Source organism: Elephantulus edwardii, unplaced genomic scaffold (genome assembly GCF_000299155.1).
Source record: "Elephantulus edwardii isolate Elephantulus edwardi_28Jun2011 unplaced genomic scaffold, EleEdw1.0 scaffold00134, whole genome shotgun sequence".
Taxonomy (NCBI): domain Eukaryota; kingdom Metazoa; phylum Chordata; class Mammalia; order Macroscelidea; family Macroscelididae; genus Elephantulus; species Elephantulus edwardii.
In genome coordinates this window covers 8,300,524-8,317,731 of record NW_006399884.1, presented here as the reverse complement: position 1 = coordinate 8,317,731, position 17,208 = coordinate 8,300,524, and the positions used below count along the sequence as shown (strand labels likewise).

At 44.7% G+C, this 17,208-nt stretch overlaps 2 protein-coding genes across 2 annotated transcripts in view; one reads left to right on the top strand and one right to left on the bottom strand.

Annotated features, from left to right (window-relative positions):
- Nucleotides 1–2,857, top strand: part of PAN3 (PAN3 poly(A) specific ribonuclease subunit homolog (S. cerevisiae)) — a 155,601-nt gene extending 152,744 nt beyond the window's left edge. Inside the window, exon 19 of the mRNA XM_006894072.1 lies at nt 2,717–2,857. Coding sequence (XP_006894134.1) covers nt 2,717–2,857 — 141 coding nt within the window. The remainder of the gene's footprint in view (nt 1–2,716) is intronic.
- A 10,156-nt stretch (nt 2,858–13,013) lies between these two features.
- The window catches only part of FLT1 (fms-related tyrosine kinase 1), a 223,193-nt gene continuing 218,998 nt past the window's right edge, over nt 13,014–17,208 (bottom strand). The window contains exons 32-34 of the mRNA XM_006894087.1: nt 16,314–16,398; nt 13,733–13,824; nt 13,014–13,203 (exon numbers count right to left, since the gene is read on the bottom strand). Coding sequence (XP_006894149.1) covers nt 13,014–13,203; nt 13,733–13,824; nt 16,314–16,398 — 367 coding nt within the window. The remainder of the gene's footprint in view (nt 13,204–13,732; nt 13,825–16,313; nt 16,399–17,208) is intronic.

Genomic DNA, 17,208 nt, shown 5'->3' with positions numbered 1-17,208 from the left:
TTTAGTATCTTGAATTCTTCCCTGTGCTTTGGCTTCTCTGCGCTCCAGTACAATTTTCAGAGTCTCTTCTGACATCCATTTTGGTCTTTTCTTCCTCTTCTTTCTTTGCAATTAATCCTTTTAAAAAATTGGATCCTTTTTGTTCCAGGTCATTGTGCATCATGTTAACCACAGGTAAAATCTATAGACTGTATTATGATAAATAGGAGCTAGATAGTAGATGGATTTAGAGGAAAAATTTTTACTTTTGAAAGGACTGGATATGGAGACATCTTGCAGAGGTAGAAGGAATACACTATCCTGATAGGTTATTTGGAGTTACAGAAGTTGGAACCAAGCTCCAGGGTCATCCAAGGGTTGGCATACTGTAGCCTGAAGGTCACATCTAGCCATGGCCTGTTTCTGTAAAACCTACTAAGAGTTTTTAAAGGGCTGTGAAAAGTACACTAAAGCGAAGAAGAATATCAGACAGAGACTGTATGCAGCCCCCAAGGTTAGACCCTTTACTCTCTGTCCTTTTATGGAAAGCATTTGCTGAGCCCTTGTCTAAATTATCCCTAACTGGTAAATGCCAGGGAAGAAAATACTTAACATACACAGCACAAGATTTAGACTGATGATGCAAAAGAAATGTGTCTTGCTGCTCCTTTTGTGCAGTGTAGTCTACGTCACTCTTGGGCATTAATGTTCCAGGTTTCTATGCACATTTTCCTGAAAGGGGAAAAAGTATTTTCCTTAGAACAGTGAGTGGAGAGTAATTCTACTATTTTAGAACATAGCGTGAAAGTAACATAGACACTGAGCAATACAATAAGCTGAGGCAAGACAGCATAAGTGCAGAAGAGTTTATGATAGTAGTTGGAAATTTGCAGAAAATTCTACTTTAAATTGTACAAAAACTGGTAGCAAATAAAATCTATCCCAAATCTGAAAATGTGTCAATTTTCTAGGATTAGAAACATCATACTGTGTTAAAAATGGGAAAAGTGGCCATATTGACTTGATAAAAGTATAATTTGACATAAACTTAATTTGTCATCATTTTTACCAAACTAACTGGTAAAATGACTAAAAATTGCACCTTCAGAGTAAGTTTTAAACATATTTTAACAAATTAACCGTTACAAGTAAAATTGTACATTCAAAGCTAACCACACAAAATTAAAGCAGAAACTCTTAACAAAACAGATTAGCTAAGATTAACAAGATTAAAAATTAGCATTTGTGCTTTGTAAAGACTTCATTATAATATCACTGTCAGATGTACCTATGTTTATATCAGCGTTATTTACAATAACAAGAAAATGAAAACAGCCCAGTTGTCCATCAACAAACAAATGGATTGAGAAATTGTGGTACATTCATACAATGGAGTACTATGCAGCACTCAACTGTACATTATGCTTAGTGAACTAATAATTCAGTCTCATAAGGGCAAACATACTGCATAAGACTGTTTATGTAAAAATAGAAGGATAATTGGGTAAGATGAGTAAGATACATATCCAAAAAGAAAAGGGGGAAGGGGACAGGAAAAAGGGAAGAGTGAAAAACACTAGGATTAACAGATTTGTGGGTGGGTTGAGGGGAGGTGAAGGTATAGGAAAGGTTCATTGAGTACTTGAAAAGACAACATAAATCAGTGGTAATTATTTCTATAAAACACAATGTATATGAATGATGATGTGAAACAGCATAAATGAAAGATTGTATAAAACACAATGTACATGAATGAAACACAATGTATATGAATTGGTGTATTCAAACCAACTTTAAAAAAAAAACCCAAAGCATCTCTGCCATATCTCAAACTTTAATTATAAAGATCATATGGACATTTCACAATTGGAAATAAGAGAGTGTGTGAATAAATTTCATAATAATAGTCAAACTTCACAGTGAATGTTTTAATAAGACTGTCAGTGATGTTTTAGTAAGTCTTTACAAAGCATAATGCTGTGCAGTGGTTCTAATTGGATGGCATTGAGAGGCAGTAAGACATGCACGTTTGCCATGCCCTGTTTTGTGAGGAGCTGCTGGTAAGTCAGCACCATCCAGCAGTTAGTGTGTCATAACTGGTCTCTCTCCTTTTACTTTGTATTCATTTGCCTATCTTCATTAAGCTGTGAAATTGTTCATAGTTTGATTTATTTTGTTAGACAATTTTAAGATATTTTGAGTAGTAAAAGGTGTGTGTACTGATTGAAAAACGATTAAGCTTGTTGTCGTTGAGCTGATTCTCATTCATAGTAACTTCTAGAACATAGTGGACCTGCCTCAAGGTGTGCCAAGGCTGTAAATTTTTATGGAAGCCGACTGTCTGATATTTTCTCCTAGAGTGCCTTGTGGGTTAGAATCACTGAACTTTTCGATTGGCAGCCGAGCATTTCCGCCAGTGTGCCACCAGGGTTCCTCAGCATAATGATTAACTAGAAGCCATAACCAAATGCCCACTACTGTCCAGTTGATTCCAGACTGCCCTGAGGTGTTTCACAGATGTCCTCTTCATGGAAGGACATGGCCACATCCTTCCTCCCAAATCACTGACTAGTGATGGTCAAAATATTTAGGCGTATCTGGAAAGAGTTGTGGTAGCAAGAGGGCAGTAAAAAATTGACCCTGTCTATTCACCTCTAGTTGTTGCTAGTGTCATAAAGAGAGTGACTTGACTGCAGCTTGCCTATGTGTGCCTGACCTCTTGTGGTGTGTGTTTCAGCTGGATGCTGGAGTGCCCGAGAAGATCAGCCTCATTTCCCGCGATGAGAAGAGTGTGCTCGTGGTGACCTACAGTGACTTAAAGCGCTGCTTCGAAAACACGTTTCAAGAACTCATTGCAGCTTCAAATGGTCAGTTGTAGTATTTGCTGGGAAACATATGGACAGACAGAAGAGCCTTCAGGACACTGCTGAGGATGGCCTGATAGCAAATTGCACTACAGCTGGACTGTCTCCACCATCTCATTCCAAGTCTGGGATGCCACCAGATGAGTAAGATGCTCACGCTTCGCTCCGGTGCACTGCTGCCCGCAGGCACTGCAGCGAGGCTACCTGTGAAGAACCTTCTAGATCAAGAAACACCGTCAGGTGAATGATGCTCCTGCCTCCTTTTTTTCCTTCCTTTTCTTCCTCCATTTGCTTATGCACTAATTTTAATTTTTTACAGACTTTTTTTCCCCCCTCTGATCTTTCTGATCTTTGAACTTCCACCGCCATATAGACTGATTAGGGAAACAGCGTCTAAGGATATTTTTGAGAAGCAGTGCCGGGTAGTGTCTGTGTTGCTGAGGGCTGTAGAATTTGCTCCTTTCAGGACAGGTGCTCTAAACATCGAGATGGGCCAGGCCAGAACCTCACCAAGATGCCGTTGGTGCCATGTCCTCGTGAGGAGCAAGCACGGATGCCACCACTGTTGGTTCTCATGCAGCTCTTTCAGTTTCTTTGTCTGAAGAACACATGGAGAAGACCCATCGGTGACCTGCTGGATATGAATTCCCTGGTCAGCTGGTGTGATTGAGTCAGGACCAGATAAGTGGGAGCTGAAGGAGCATTGATAGTGCTTTCCTCCCCATTCAACTGAGCCTTGAGAGAAAGAGAAGAGTATGTTTCCCTGCTAGTCAGATGCATTTATTACAAGTATGCAATTATTATTTTTTTTAAATAGAAAAAGACTTAAGAAATTGTGTTAAAGGCCTGAAGTTCAGGAATGTATTACTTTAGGTTATTTACAGTTTGCTTTTTTGTATAAAGTCCTGTTCTCTGAACCACAGCTTTATTATGGTACTTTACACTGGATTCAGACGCAAAGACACTGTGGAGAAGATGAGCGACCCAGCAGTGGCCCGGCAGCAGAGCGTCCTACAGCCTGACACCCGAGGCCGGAGGGTCCCCGGTCTGCTGTGCCTTTGCAGTCCCTGCTTCGCCCAAAGGAAGAGAACTTTTGATAATAACCTACGATGTGGGATCTTCCGAAATCAGTCAATCGCAGAAGTTTGGAATTTCCTCCTCTTAACTTTCGTAACATTTGGACATACAATTGTCGCCAAACTTGGAATTTATAGTTAATGAAATACCTATACTTTGATACCGATGACTGCCAAATACATAGGAATTTTCTTTCTTAAAAAAAAAAATAACAAAAACCACAAAAAAAGTAATGGAAGAAGAAAGAGAACCCCACAGCGGCCCAACGTGAAGCCTCCACCTCCTTCCCCAGCACTGAATGTTTCCAGCACACTGGGTGCTCACCTTGCAACTATGAAGAAAATGTGGAAATTTGGAAACAAAATTAACAAAAAGGTCAGGACAGACTCCCAAGCACTTGCAACTGATGTTACTGTCTTCAATTTTAATAATTAGACATATTTGTAGTTTTCAGAGAAGTTTTTAATATTTCTCCACTTTTTTAGAAGCTTTAAAATGATTTTCTCTGCCTTGAGGTTTGCATCAAGAAAGAAATAAGCACCTCTCTTCGCCTGAAAGCTTTGAAGACTAGAGACACGCTTGTCATGTTTTATGCGGTGTGGATGAGTCCATGCTGGGTAGCATCAGTTGTTGAGTTAAAAAAAAGAAAATTAATTATTGCATTTGCTATGGATGGATTAAGAAGAACATAATGTTTAATATTCCAAGGTTGAGTAACATTTGCCACCATAATGTTCTTTTTATGTAAAAGGAACAAGGACTTGGAGACATTAACACGCAAAAGTCTTTTATCATTATTAGCTCATGTATTTGAGGAAGAGCAGCTGTCTTTTTTATATGTTTTTTGACAAATCATATTGTAATTCTTTTGTACAAAAAAAAAAAAGAACTACTTGTATTCTAGAAGAAATATGAAATGCTTAATTTATAAGCGGGCTGGAGATTTTTTCCAATATTGTTTTCTTTGAAAATGAAAGGGGATCATCTATTTTAGTTTTCGGGTTTGGGGACTTTTCGAGCATTTACTTTGTGGACCAATGTTCTGTGAATGGAAGGAAGGGCAGGGGCTTGTATTTCCCCTTCTGTCTCGACCAGCACACTTTCCTCAGCAAGGCAGGTTCAGATCACAAACCCGGGAACGTTCGCATCGTGAGTGCTGGTTTGCTTCAGCCCCTAGTAACCTCAGGACTTGGTTGACTCTGAAAAGTGGACAGCTGGTATGTTTTCATGAGTAAATATTGTCAGCCGGGAATTTAAAAAAAAAAAAAATTTAAAAAATAGAAAACAACAGTTGGCGTCAGGTCAGGTAATGCATTTTTTTTAAAGCTTTGTTTTATATTTATTTTTCATGTCATTTTTATTGGGAATGGTTTTCAAAGAGAACTCTTGGTTCTGTTTAGGTGTTTTTTGGGGAAGCCCTCTTTTCCCTCTTTCCCCGTTGAAGAGGTTGTCAAAAAGTTGAGTGCTAATTTTTAGGAAGATGTTACTATCTGAGAACAGTCAAATGAAGGGTGGAGACCTCCCAGGCCTTCCTGTTATTGCAGAGAAAAGAGCAGAAAGGAGAACCCTTGAAATCATGGAATGTTGGTCATTTCAATTTTTGTACCAATTTCAAATTCTGGTTAATGTATTTACTTCATTGTTAAGTATTTTTTGAGGGTACCTTTGTATTTTGCTTTCGACCTTTGTTCTGTGAGTTGACTGTCAACAGCTTCCCTAAAAAGCACCGGTATGTTACGTTTTGATGTCATGGTCCCAATATGTGTTCCTCATCTTTAATCTTCTTTTCAGTCTTTACATGTACAGCATTATTTTTAATAAAGAATTACAGAAATGAACTTGTCTTTTTTTGGTACCAGTTTATATAACAAGATGATGTTTATCTTTTTTTTACTAGAATTTAGAAATTTATGTGTATCCTTCATATTTTTGGATGGAATTTTCAATCTTTGGGTTAATTAGAAGCAGTTTTATGAATTCATACTTGGTCCTTGTATTTGCAAGTTCTTTTTTTTTTTTTTTTTCAAATTCTAAGCCATAAGTGTACCTGTAAAATTCTTCGAGGCAAGGATGGTGAAACTTCGTCTCACATGCTTTGGGCTATGTTACTGGGAGGGGTCAACTCTTGCAAGTGGACATCAAGCTTGGAAAGATGGAAGGTCAGAGAAGGAGAGGAAGACCCACGACGAGATACACTGGCAAGTGATGCAGTTGTACACTTAAACACAGCAGAGACTGTGAGACTAGCACAAGCTCGAGCAAGGTTTGCATCTGTTATACAAGCGGTCACTATGGGTTGGACTCATACTGGACAGAACCTGACAATGACATAGTTGGATCCAAGGAAGGGAAGTCTCTGGAGAAGAGCCTCGTGCCTGGTTTAGTGGGTCAGCGGAACAGAAATCACCTCAGGAATATAAATTGACACAATGGCTGCATCCCTGGGTTGAACACAACAGAGGCTGGATGATGGCATCGGACAGGGCAGTATGTCATTGTCTCGTCCATGTTGTCACAGCTGATCCAGTGGCACCTAACAAACATGACCCAGCATATTTCTTTGTAGCCCATGGCTTATGCTTCAGGAGAGAAGACTAGCTCATCTTAGAGGGTCAAACATGATCTCTGATTCAGTACTTTCTTATTTTAATGTAGGTGAAGGGCACACCTCCCCCTGAATCCTCCTGGAATGTAATTCAGATACAAGGGAAAGATGACAAGGTGTTAACATTCACTGATTCTAGGTAGTGAGTGGGTGTGCTGTAGGACACCTCACTCCCCGTGAAATTTCTCATAAAATGTTGAAAATAATACAGAAGAGAAAGAAGGTGAGGAGAGCAAGGTGCCTAAAATAAAGCAGAATGCTGGTGCACGGTGGGCCCTCAGACAGAGCGGCCAGTCACGCGTGATTTGCTTGTTGGCTGTTGTGATCTCTGATGTATCTGCTGAAAACACTGTGTGCCACTGTGTGCTCCATGTACACTGTGTGCAACTGTGTGCTCCATGTACACAGTTGGGTGTGATGGTGCCAGTTTTTACCTGCAGACGGTACCCCCAGCCACTGCATACTTCATAGGTCAACTGTAGTCTCAGCTAAAGGAACAGGTGAGAATGCTTAGGGGTTCGGCAAAGGAGTGCAGAGGGACTTTGGTGCTGAGGGGAGTCATGGGGAAAATCCTCTCATGGATTAGGGTAAAATGCGCAACTGACTGGTTGAGGTAGGCTCGTAAGGCAACCTAGAATGGATGATGCATTTGGAGGATCTCTTCATTGTAAATTCTTAGGAGGAAACATTAAAAATACTGGTAAAGCAGAGAGTCACAGAAAAAGGAAGACTCTTGAAGGATGGATTGACACAGCATCGGGGACAGCAGAGATGGTGAGGCTGCCCCAAGCAGGCTTTCCTTTTGTTGGGCGTGGGGTCATTGCAGGTTAGAAAGGATCTGTTGGCACTTAACCACCCTGGGAGGCAATGATTCTGAAGCTCCATCTCACGTACTTTGGGCATGTTACAAGGAGGGACTGGTCCTTGGGGAAGAACATCATGCTTGGAAGGGTGGAGGCACAGCGCAGGAGAGGAAGACCCCAGATGACATAGATTGATGCAGTGACTGTGGCAGTGGGGTTAGGGGTGTTTGTCAGATGGTGAAGTGAATTCAGCACAGGCCAGTGCTTGGCTGTTTATAGGGTTGCTATGAGTCATAGTTGACTTGATGACCCATAATGACCACTTCAGTGAGATGAGTTGCTGGCACGGTGCAGCTGAAGTGTATTCAGGATGGTGAGGACAGGATGAGATCCAGGTCTGTTGTTCATAAAGTCACTGTGAGTGGTACTCGACAGTATCCTGTAACAACCACAGTAGAAGAGTGTGCCATCTGATGTGGTCTGGTAGATGGAGAATTACCTTCTTTTCATCCCCAGTTACTCCAAGAGTTCTTCAGAGCCAAAAAGAAAGGCCACCTTAAAACTAGATCTTTTACCACACAGACTAACTTTACAAATAAAATTTATTGTCTATGAATGATTGAATGCAAGCCAATTTTTCAAAACCAACAAAACTCATTATCTGAAATTTTAACTGTCTGCCTATGTTGCAAGGAGGGACCAGTCCTTGGAAAGGGGCATCATGCTTGGGAGGTTGGAGGGAGAGTGCAGGAGAGGAAGACCCTCTATGAGGTGGATTGATTCAGTGACGGGTAATGAGGGTAGGTGTGTTAGAGACAATCAGATTGGCACAGGATAGAGCAGGGTTTAGGGCTGTTGTACAAAGAGTCACTATGAGTTAGAGGTGACTTGATACCATATAACAACAGCAAACATATTGCCAAGGGAGCTCTGGTGGCTTAGTGTTAAGGAATTGTGCTGCCAACCCAAAGACACATGGCTTGAATCCACCAAGCTGCTCCACGGGGGAAAGGTGGGCAGTCTCCACCGGTGTGGTGAACTGCCTGAGACCCGCGGGGCCAACTATGAATCAGTTCCGGCTGACTACCCTCCACCAGATGCGTAAGGCTGTAAAGGAGAACAAAGACACCATCTTTCTCTTCTGGGGTATATCTTTATGTCTTAAAATTGACAGCTTTTCGTTAGCAGAACAGAACACACAATGTCCTTTAGCTTGACCAAAGTTCTCTATTTTTGTTAAATCTGACAACCTCCTTGTAACAGCTTTCTGTGGCTAGATCAGAATCTGGGAGGTCAATAATAGCTAGTCTCAGGAGGGATGATTTAGCCTTTTGTGCAGGACTGACCAGTGGAATGCAGGGCGCAGAGGGCTGCCTGGTAAGTCAAGGAGGATGGACACCCCTTCTCAGAGACCCAAGAATTCTGTGTTGGGGAAACTGCTCCTGCCTCGCCCACACAATATCTTTCCTGGTTTGCTGATGATTCTGGTTTACATCTTCTTTATAATAATAAAACCAAAGGTAAAATTTTTAGTTCACTTGTGTGGATCATTCCAGTGAATGAATCCAAGGACAGTGTCTTTGCATCTCCTCGTTGTGCTGTGTGAGCGGCGAGGGTCTGAAATGATGGAGAGGTGGCCATAGGATGGAAATGGCCTTCCGAGAATGGGCCATCATGCTGTCATCATTGTAGGAATATGCCCCAGTTATGAATTATTTACCTAACTTTCAAATGTAGTCAGCTCACTTGTGTTTCAGCTTCCTCTCTACAAGTGGGTAGTGTAGGTTATTATTAATGTGCTAGAACTAGAACACTGGTGTTGGAGCAACGACCTGAAGGAGATGAGGGGCCACCAATGCACCTGTCAGCTTCCCAGAGAGCATGACTAGTTAAGTGGGGAGCACGGGTTGGGGATGAATCTGCGTGGGTGCCAGAGGTCAGAAGTAGACACAAGACGAACAGGCAACTTATTCAGGAAATTTTCTCTAAAGAGGAATATAAATAAATGCAGTGGTAGCCAGAGAAGAATTAGAAAAGTTGGGGTTCCTCCCTTGTTTTTATGTTGTTTACTGTCAATTGGAACAGACCCCTAGCTGACCCTGTAGAAGGTTTTTAGAGGCAGTAAATTGCGTGGGAGGAGATGACCTGTCTCCTGCAGAGCTGCTGATGGATTAGAATTATGTGACTTTGCACTTGTAAAGCAACTAGACATGAGAACTTGTGTGTATGATCAGGTGGAAGCGGAAAAAAAAACCCCATGACAGTGACTTAATAGGGGGTGGGTAGGCTTGCACACGGCAGGCCAGGAGCTGGGTTGGCCTTTTTTAGGAGGGGAGGCTCGACGTAGGCCTGCACGTGCTGAGATGCTAGAAAACGGAGGGCTGTTCTCTCTGGTTCCTTCTGTTTCCCTGTTGATGTGAACTCCCTCCCTGCTATGGAGTCATTTCCAGCTCACAGCAGTCATCAAGTTTCTGAGGCTGTCATTCTCAGTGGGAGGAGACTGTCCATCTTTGTCCCGAGGAACTGCTGATGGATTAGAACCACTGGACATGCTGGATGAGGGAAATGAGCTTATTCTGAAGCGCAACGAAGGGCTGCTGACACATACCAAGTGTTCTGATGTTACCAGTGTCATTTCCCCAGTACAGCCTGTTGGACATCTGTTCACTCATGGTGTTTTCCTAGTACAGCAGAGATCTAGTCTCTGAAGATACCATGCTGAGTAGTAGTAGTAGTAGTAGTTGTTGTACACCATAGAGCCAGAACCGACGCATAGCTGACCTTCTGATGAGTTTTCAAAGGCAGTTGGTTATTAATCTCATGAGAGGAGATTGGCCATTTTTCTTTCCCGGAGCAGCTGGTGGATTTGAAACACGTGCCTTTGGGATTGCAGCCCAGCTTCTTAGCATTAGGCCACCTTAAAGGTCAGTTAAAAAGAGGAAGGGGGAAAAAAAAGAGGAAGGGAAGCCCCTCAACAGAATCGCACACAACAGAATATTCTGAATATTTTCCCATTAACAAATCATGCCAAAGCACATAGATATTTTTTGGAAGTTAATTTTATTATAATATGAAGTTGATATACAAAATACATTCATAATGACTAGAAATATAGGACCAATCCATGTCTTATTATCTGCAGCATATATTCTTGGCTTTCATAAAAGTAACTTTAAAATTCCAGTTTCCTTAAATAGTTACGCACAGGACACACACACACTTCTATCTATATACATATAGTTGCAACTATTCAGAGACGCACTCTAGTCTTCATCCGTTTAAATGGAGCTGGCAAGGATCTGTTCAAGTTCAACATTCTTCTGGTCTGGGAAACAAGGCATAGCTAGAAGAATTAAGCAACATGCTTTTTAAAAAGATGTGGACACGTTTGTCCATACAGTAGGATCTGAGAATCACTTCTTGGATGAACAGATGAAGATCTGTACAGGGTTTGGTCCCATCCTCCCACATTACATCACCATCTCAAGAATCTTTGAAGGAAACACTTCCTCTGTTACCAACCATTATCCCCCTTAGAGCTGACACATGGTTCTGGTAAAACCTGATTATCAGTTAATTCATTTTCTAGTTTCCATGCTGTTTGAATGAGCTAGTCCATGGTGAGCATTTCACCAGCAGACACACTCCTGGTCTCAAGCCCCAACTTTTCCTTCTGTGTTAAGACTCCAAATGGAACCTTGTGTTATGGATGGAACCATGTTGGCAGTGTGGGCTGGCAAATTCTAATATCTTGCTTTCAGCCTGTGGGTAACATTAAAAGACTAACGGTCTTTAAATGACGAAGGATTAAAGTATTGAAATCAAGGTATCTAGCATACACAGAGGAACGGTTTCTTAGAGAGCACTCATTGTTGGGTCCTTGAGCTGCTAACTAAAAGCTTAGTGGTTCAAATCCACCAGCCTCTCTGCAGGAGACAGGTGAGGCTTTCTGCTTCTATAAGATTTCCAGCCTCAGAACCTGATGGAGGGGCACCATGAGTGAGGGTTGATTCGGTGGCACTGGGCTTGAATTTTGTTCATTTGATTTGAAGAATAGAGGATGAACAGGAGGGCTATACTCCTGGTTAAGTCTGGTTACTTGATACCTACTTCCTGTTCTCCTTAAATGCCAGAGCACGTTAGAGGCCAGAGCTGGTTGGAGGCCCGGGCCCAGGGGTCTTTCGAGCCTGGAGGGCAGACACTTTTCTGCAGACTTGCGAGCAAATGCAAACACGCTTTCCCTCCTCTTGATGACTGAGGAACAGGCCGAGTCCTGAGTCTAGAAGTATTTTGCACACTAAGTTACACATCACTTTTTTATTCCTCAGGGGGCATAAAGTGCAGAGTAAACACTGGCCAGTGCTCTCCCACACCCTTCAGGGACTGGCACAGGCTGGTGGAGCCCCTTAAAGGGAAACAAGGTTGACCCCCAATGCTCTGGATTGCAATTATTTGGGAGAATTGTTGGTTGATGTAGAAATAGGGTCTTCCTCTGAACTTTTGTTCTTTTCATTCTCTCCATCCTACTTACATGCTGAGATGCTAAATGAAAGGCTGTCAGTTCAGACCTACCAGCAGCTGAGGGAGAAAGACAGGCATTCTCCTCCCCTAGAGATTCACAACCTTGAGGAGCTGGAAGTGACCTAGTGGCGTGAGCTGGGCTGCTCTTTATCCCTCACCCCACGTTTTGGTACAGAGAAAAATGATTCTCTCTGCAGTCCTTTTACAAAACAGGATGATAAAAAAAATTGAGCAAAGTGTCTTGACCACATATGAGTACTCTAACTAGAACCTGATGTATCTAAAATAGTGTGGCTCTGGGCTGGCAGCAGCTGAGCCTGGACTGTGACCCCCCAGTGGACTGCCTGCCAACCACGTGTTTGCACCAGTAGGCCTGGGGGGCCAGGAGCCCAGACGTTCGTTTGAGGACTCTGGCCACATGAGGGAAGGAGCACCGAACCTGCCCCACAGGTGAAGTTTCTGGAGTCAGTCCCCTGTCCAAATGCCTCTGTCCCTTTCCCCCTCCTAGAATCTACAAAGTGTCCATCATCCTGTCCCAATCTGTTTTTTTGGTGATGGGTCAGGGGTGGGAGCCCATTGAAATGGTAGCACTGTTGAGGGCCTTTCCCTCTTGGCAGGGAGCACATTCCTTCTGGTAAACACCTCCCACCCCCACCCCACTCATAACCCCATCCTGTCCCCTGCTCCCTGCCCTCCTTCCCTGCCCTGTGCCTGTTAGAGGTCATTGCTTACACCAGGTGGCCACCCTGAATCTAAGAGGCATTTCCCTGGTTCTACAGCGAGGGCTCTGCCAGGGCATCCAGTGTATCTGGGAGCCCTGAGGTCTGGGGACAGGAGGAGCGAGCTGGTGGTCAGTCTGGGCTAAGACAGACAGGCTACTGTCACTCTTTGCGCAATCTGTGGATTTACCAGTAATGCTTCACTTGTCACTATTTTTCTATTTATCTGAGGTTACATTCTTGTTAGTCAAAGGTAGGAAAGAAAATAACAAAAAAAAAAAAAAAAAAAAAGAGAAAAGCACAATTAACAAAAATTCCCACTAAAGCAGCTGGCTTTTCCTGTGGAGATACAACGGCATACGTGGATACATGCGTAATACTGTCAGAAGCGGGCTTTCTGGGGCATAGATACACACGTGCCTCTAGAAAGAGCCTGGGCCAGCCCTCAGACCAGCGGCGGGGAGTACAGGACCACCGAGTTGTAGTCAGGAGGCGGGGAGCAGCACGGGATCTTCTCCAGCTCCGCGTTGTCATAGGTGAACCGGCGACTGATGTGGCCGCAGCCGGCGTGACAGAAGCCAGGCCTGGCGAGCTCTGGGAGCCCTGACTCCTTGCTCTTACTGGTCACTCGCAAGCTGGGGACAGAAACACACGGAGAAAGGAAAAGCAGCACGTGTGACACTGGGTTTTGGAAACAGATATCTGAGTCCACTCTGATTGGCTCAGCCCCCAGGACAGAGAGCCACTCAGCTCCATCTTGGTCTCCACCTCAGACCTTCTTTCTTGTCAGGCTGCATCCTGAAACCAAGCCACTGCGCCACCAGGGGTTCTAGCTTCCTGCAGGCAAGCAGACCACTGCCCTTAAGTACATCCTGAACCATGCGACCCTACAGGGCAGAGAATAAGTGCCCAGCCCACAGCAAGCAGTGCTGTTAACCCCGGCCACGCCTTTCACAGTTTAGATTAACCAACCAGTGCCTCAGGAAGAAAGACAGTCCCTCCCCCTTGTGGTTTGATGGCCTTGAACCTCTCAGCCAGCAGCCCAACAGGCCACGCCGTGTCACACCTCAGCTCCCAGGAAACCATCTTTTCCAACAGCTTCCTTCACCCCATCCCTCCTGCCTCCCCCGTCAGTGATCAGAGGACAGATGCCCATGTTCTTACTCAATCTTCAGGGAGGTCTTGGGCTTGCTCTCAGTCCAGGTGAAACGCTTCAGCAGCGGGGAGACCAGCAGGGTGCTGTCCATACGGTAATCCTGGGGACAGGTCGGAAACTTTACCCTCGGCAGGCCTGCCCACCCGCTCCCCGTGAGACCCTGCGGACTGCCCAGAAGGTTTCCAAGGCTGGAATTATGGCCGGTGAGTTTGAACCGCCAAGTTCTGAGTGAGCAGCTGAGCACTTTAGGGCTCCGAGCTGCCCAGAGGGGCCCACACCTGGAGTCCTGCACCCACTGCTCCCCCCTCCACAACCCCAAGCTTTGTCAGCTTGTCCCCAGAGGCCAAGAGGCCCCCTTTCTGAGGGTGAAAATTACACATTTTCTTTGGTTCAAACAAGAAAGAACATTGCAGCTCAGGGGCTCACATTTCCTAACACACACTTTCTTGTAAATTACGGCATCAAGGTATCAGTCCTGGCTTCTGATGATGAAGACGGTCTGTGGGTACATGTGAGTATTTAGTGGCTATGACGTACACAAACTCTTAACATTTTAAAACGATCTCATTTCTTTTCCCCCCCTCCTTGAACATTCCTCATTCTTCAGGCCCTCCCTGGTCATGTCTTCTCAGCGTGCTTCTCCTCATTAAGTTTTATGCAGACTCAGTTACTGTATTTTTACACATTGAAAAACATGCACATTAGATGATTTTGCAGACTCTGCAGCCTCCTCATGTGCCAGCTTCCTGTGGCGGTGTGTGGTGTGTGCGCACCGATGCAGGCATGTTATATGCAGAGAATACTGTTGTAGTGTGTTGTTGTTATCTGCCACTGAGTTGACTATCATTCACAGCAACTCTAACAGTGGACCTGAGCCCTGCCCTGTCCTGTGCCGTCCTCATCATCTCTGACACACTCGAGCCCACTGTTACAGTCACTGTCATTTTATTGTTGAGAGTTTTCCTCTCTTCTGCTGACCTTCCACCTTTCCAAGCATGATGTCCTTTTCCAAGGTCTGGCCCTTCCTACCAACCTGTCTGAACTGCTGGACCGAGTTTCACCATCCTTGCTTCCAAGGAGCCCTCTGGCTGTACTTTTTCCAAGGCACATTTGGTCCTTCTGACAGTCCCTTCAGCACTCTTCTCCGGCACAGGTGTCCATGCAAAGTCTCATGGGAAGTGTGTGGATTTCACACTTTCTCCTCTGACTCCCTCAGTCTCTTTCTGGCCTGTGCCACTTGTCATCACTTAGCAAGTCTAAGCACAAGAAGTAACTGTCACATTTCAACACCACATTAGGACAGAAAGGGTTAATAAAGCGGGAGGAACGTGTCCACACTGCCTGTCACCATTTGCTTTGACTTGAATGGATCAGACTGTTCTGTGTTGTTGTTGAGCCGGTTCTGACTCACTCACACTGATCTTGTAGGAGCAGACCTGCCCCCCAGTTTTCAGGGCTGTCACCTTTATAGAAGCCTCATCTTGCTCCTGCAGAGCAGCCCCGTGGAGTTGAGGGGCTCACTTTCCCGTTAGCTAACGGAAGTGCAGGGCCCCCAGGGCTCCTTTTTATGGTCAAGTCCACGGCAAGTCAAAGCCTGCACTAAAGGCCGAGGTGATGCCTGCGGATCACGTTTTGAGCCCAGAGCCACTAAGACCGGAGGAACGCTCTTGTCCCTTCCCCTGCTCACTTCCCTCTCTTGACTCCATGCCCCAGGGCCTCAAGGACAGGAGAGGGGGAACTCCTGTTTGTTGGCATCTTCTGGATGTTTCTCCCAGTGCAGCTGGCTAGAGTGGGCTGCTCGGCCTCCAGAACCTGTAGGGGACAGAGCCTAAGACCCGAGTGGGATGATTCCCAGATCTGCAGGCTCTTCAGACATCTCCACTGCACAGTGACGCCCAGCCAGCTGCAGTGCGCAGATACTCGGTCCTGTGAAAGCAAAGGTGCTGATGCACCGGTGATGCCCAGGCGCCTTGCTGGAAGCAGCTGGCAGCCTCTCCTAAGGGATGGAGTATGGTGGTGAGGTGTTCTTGCGTTAGCTCCACCTCCTACTGATGCCCCCTGGATAACAGGATGAAAACCTGCCGGTGCTCCTCACAGCCTCTGCTGAGCTTCCGTCCACTGTGCCAGTCCACTCACTGAGGAGTCCATCTCATTCTTTTTGGATGACCCTTTGCTTTACCAGCCATGTGTCCAGGGCTTGGTCCCTCCTAATATGATGCCTGAAATGAAGTGTTGGTCTCTTCAATCCTAGAGGGCATTCTGGCTGTACTTCTCCTAAGGAGAACTGGTTTGTTCCTCTGGTGGTCCACGGAATAGCTCACATTCTTTATCAAAACCGTGATTCAATGGCATTGATTCCTCTTGGCTTGAAATTACCAGCAGGCACTGAGTTGGACCCTACGGTGAACTCTGGGTCACCTTCAACCATGGAATTCTACTTTCAACTTAACTCTGTACAGTCAGTCTTCCTGGTGCTGCTGCTGACATTTCAGATGCCACTGAATCCTTGTGACCTACAGCTGCCCAGCACCTGGAGTCTGGTCTGAATGAGTCTGGCAGTGGGCTCTGCAGGCTAGCTTCGTTACTTACATCAAGCATGGAGGTGCCATTTGGTGAAAGTTCTTCAAAGGTCTTGATTCTCTCCAGGCTCATGAATTTGAAGGCATTGACATATCTGGGAAGAAATACAAAGAATAATCAGGCAGAGATATGGGTCCACCTCTGATGGCTATCCAGAAACTGTGCGTATCCTACCCAGGGCACCCAGCCACCATCCGGTGGGCTCTGACTCAGCTGAACTCTCCCACAGGTTATCCCAGGCTGTAACCATTATGGAAGCAGACTGCCTCGCTTTTCTCCTGCCGAGCAGCTGGTGGGTTTGCACTGCCATTCTTCCGGGTAGCAGCCCAATGCCTAGCCCATTGTGTCACCAAGGCTTCCATTTAAGATAAACCAGAATACAGCACAAAGGCCGACCTCCTTTGAGACTGGAATCTTGAGAAGCCTGATGGTAATGCCACTTCCTACTGTGGCTGTCAAGCCCCCAGGGACCCTCTGATATAGAGGCACATCTGGCTCTATTGCCCTTCACAGAGTTTGTAGGTTTACAAGCGGAATGTCAGTGCAACCATGTGTCCAACAAGTTTACTGACACCATTTTTCCAACAGCATGCGCTCGCTTCTTGCCTCTGCGTTATGTCATGGCCATTTTCAAAATATTTTGAACTTTTTCATAATGCTCTTACACCCTTTATAGGCTATTAAAAACTCACTGCTGTCGAGTCAGAACCAACTTAGAACTGACCCTCCAGCAGGTTTTCAGAGGCTGTAAATCACATGGGAAGGGGTTGTCCACCTTTCTCTTAAGGAATAGCTTGTGGATTCAAACCACCAACCTTTTTTTTTTTTAAATGATATATTTTTCCCCCTATAATTATATTTTATTAATTTTCATAAACATTTACAGAGATTTTGGGTTTCCATT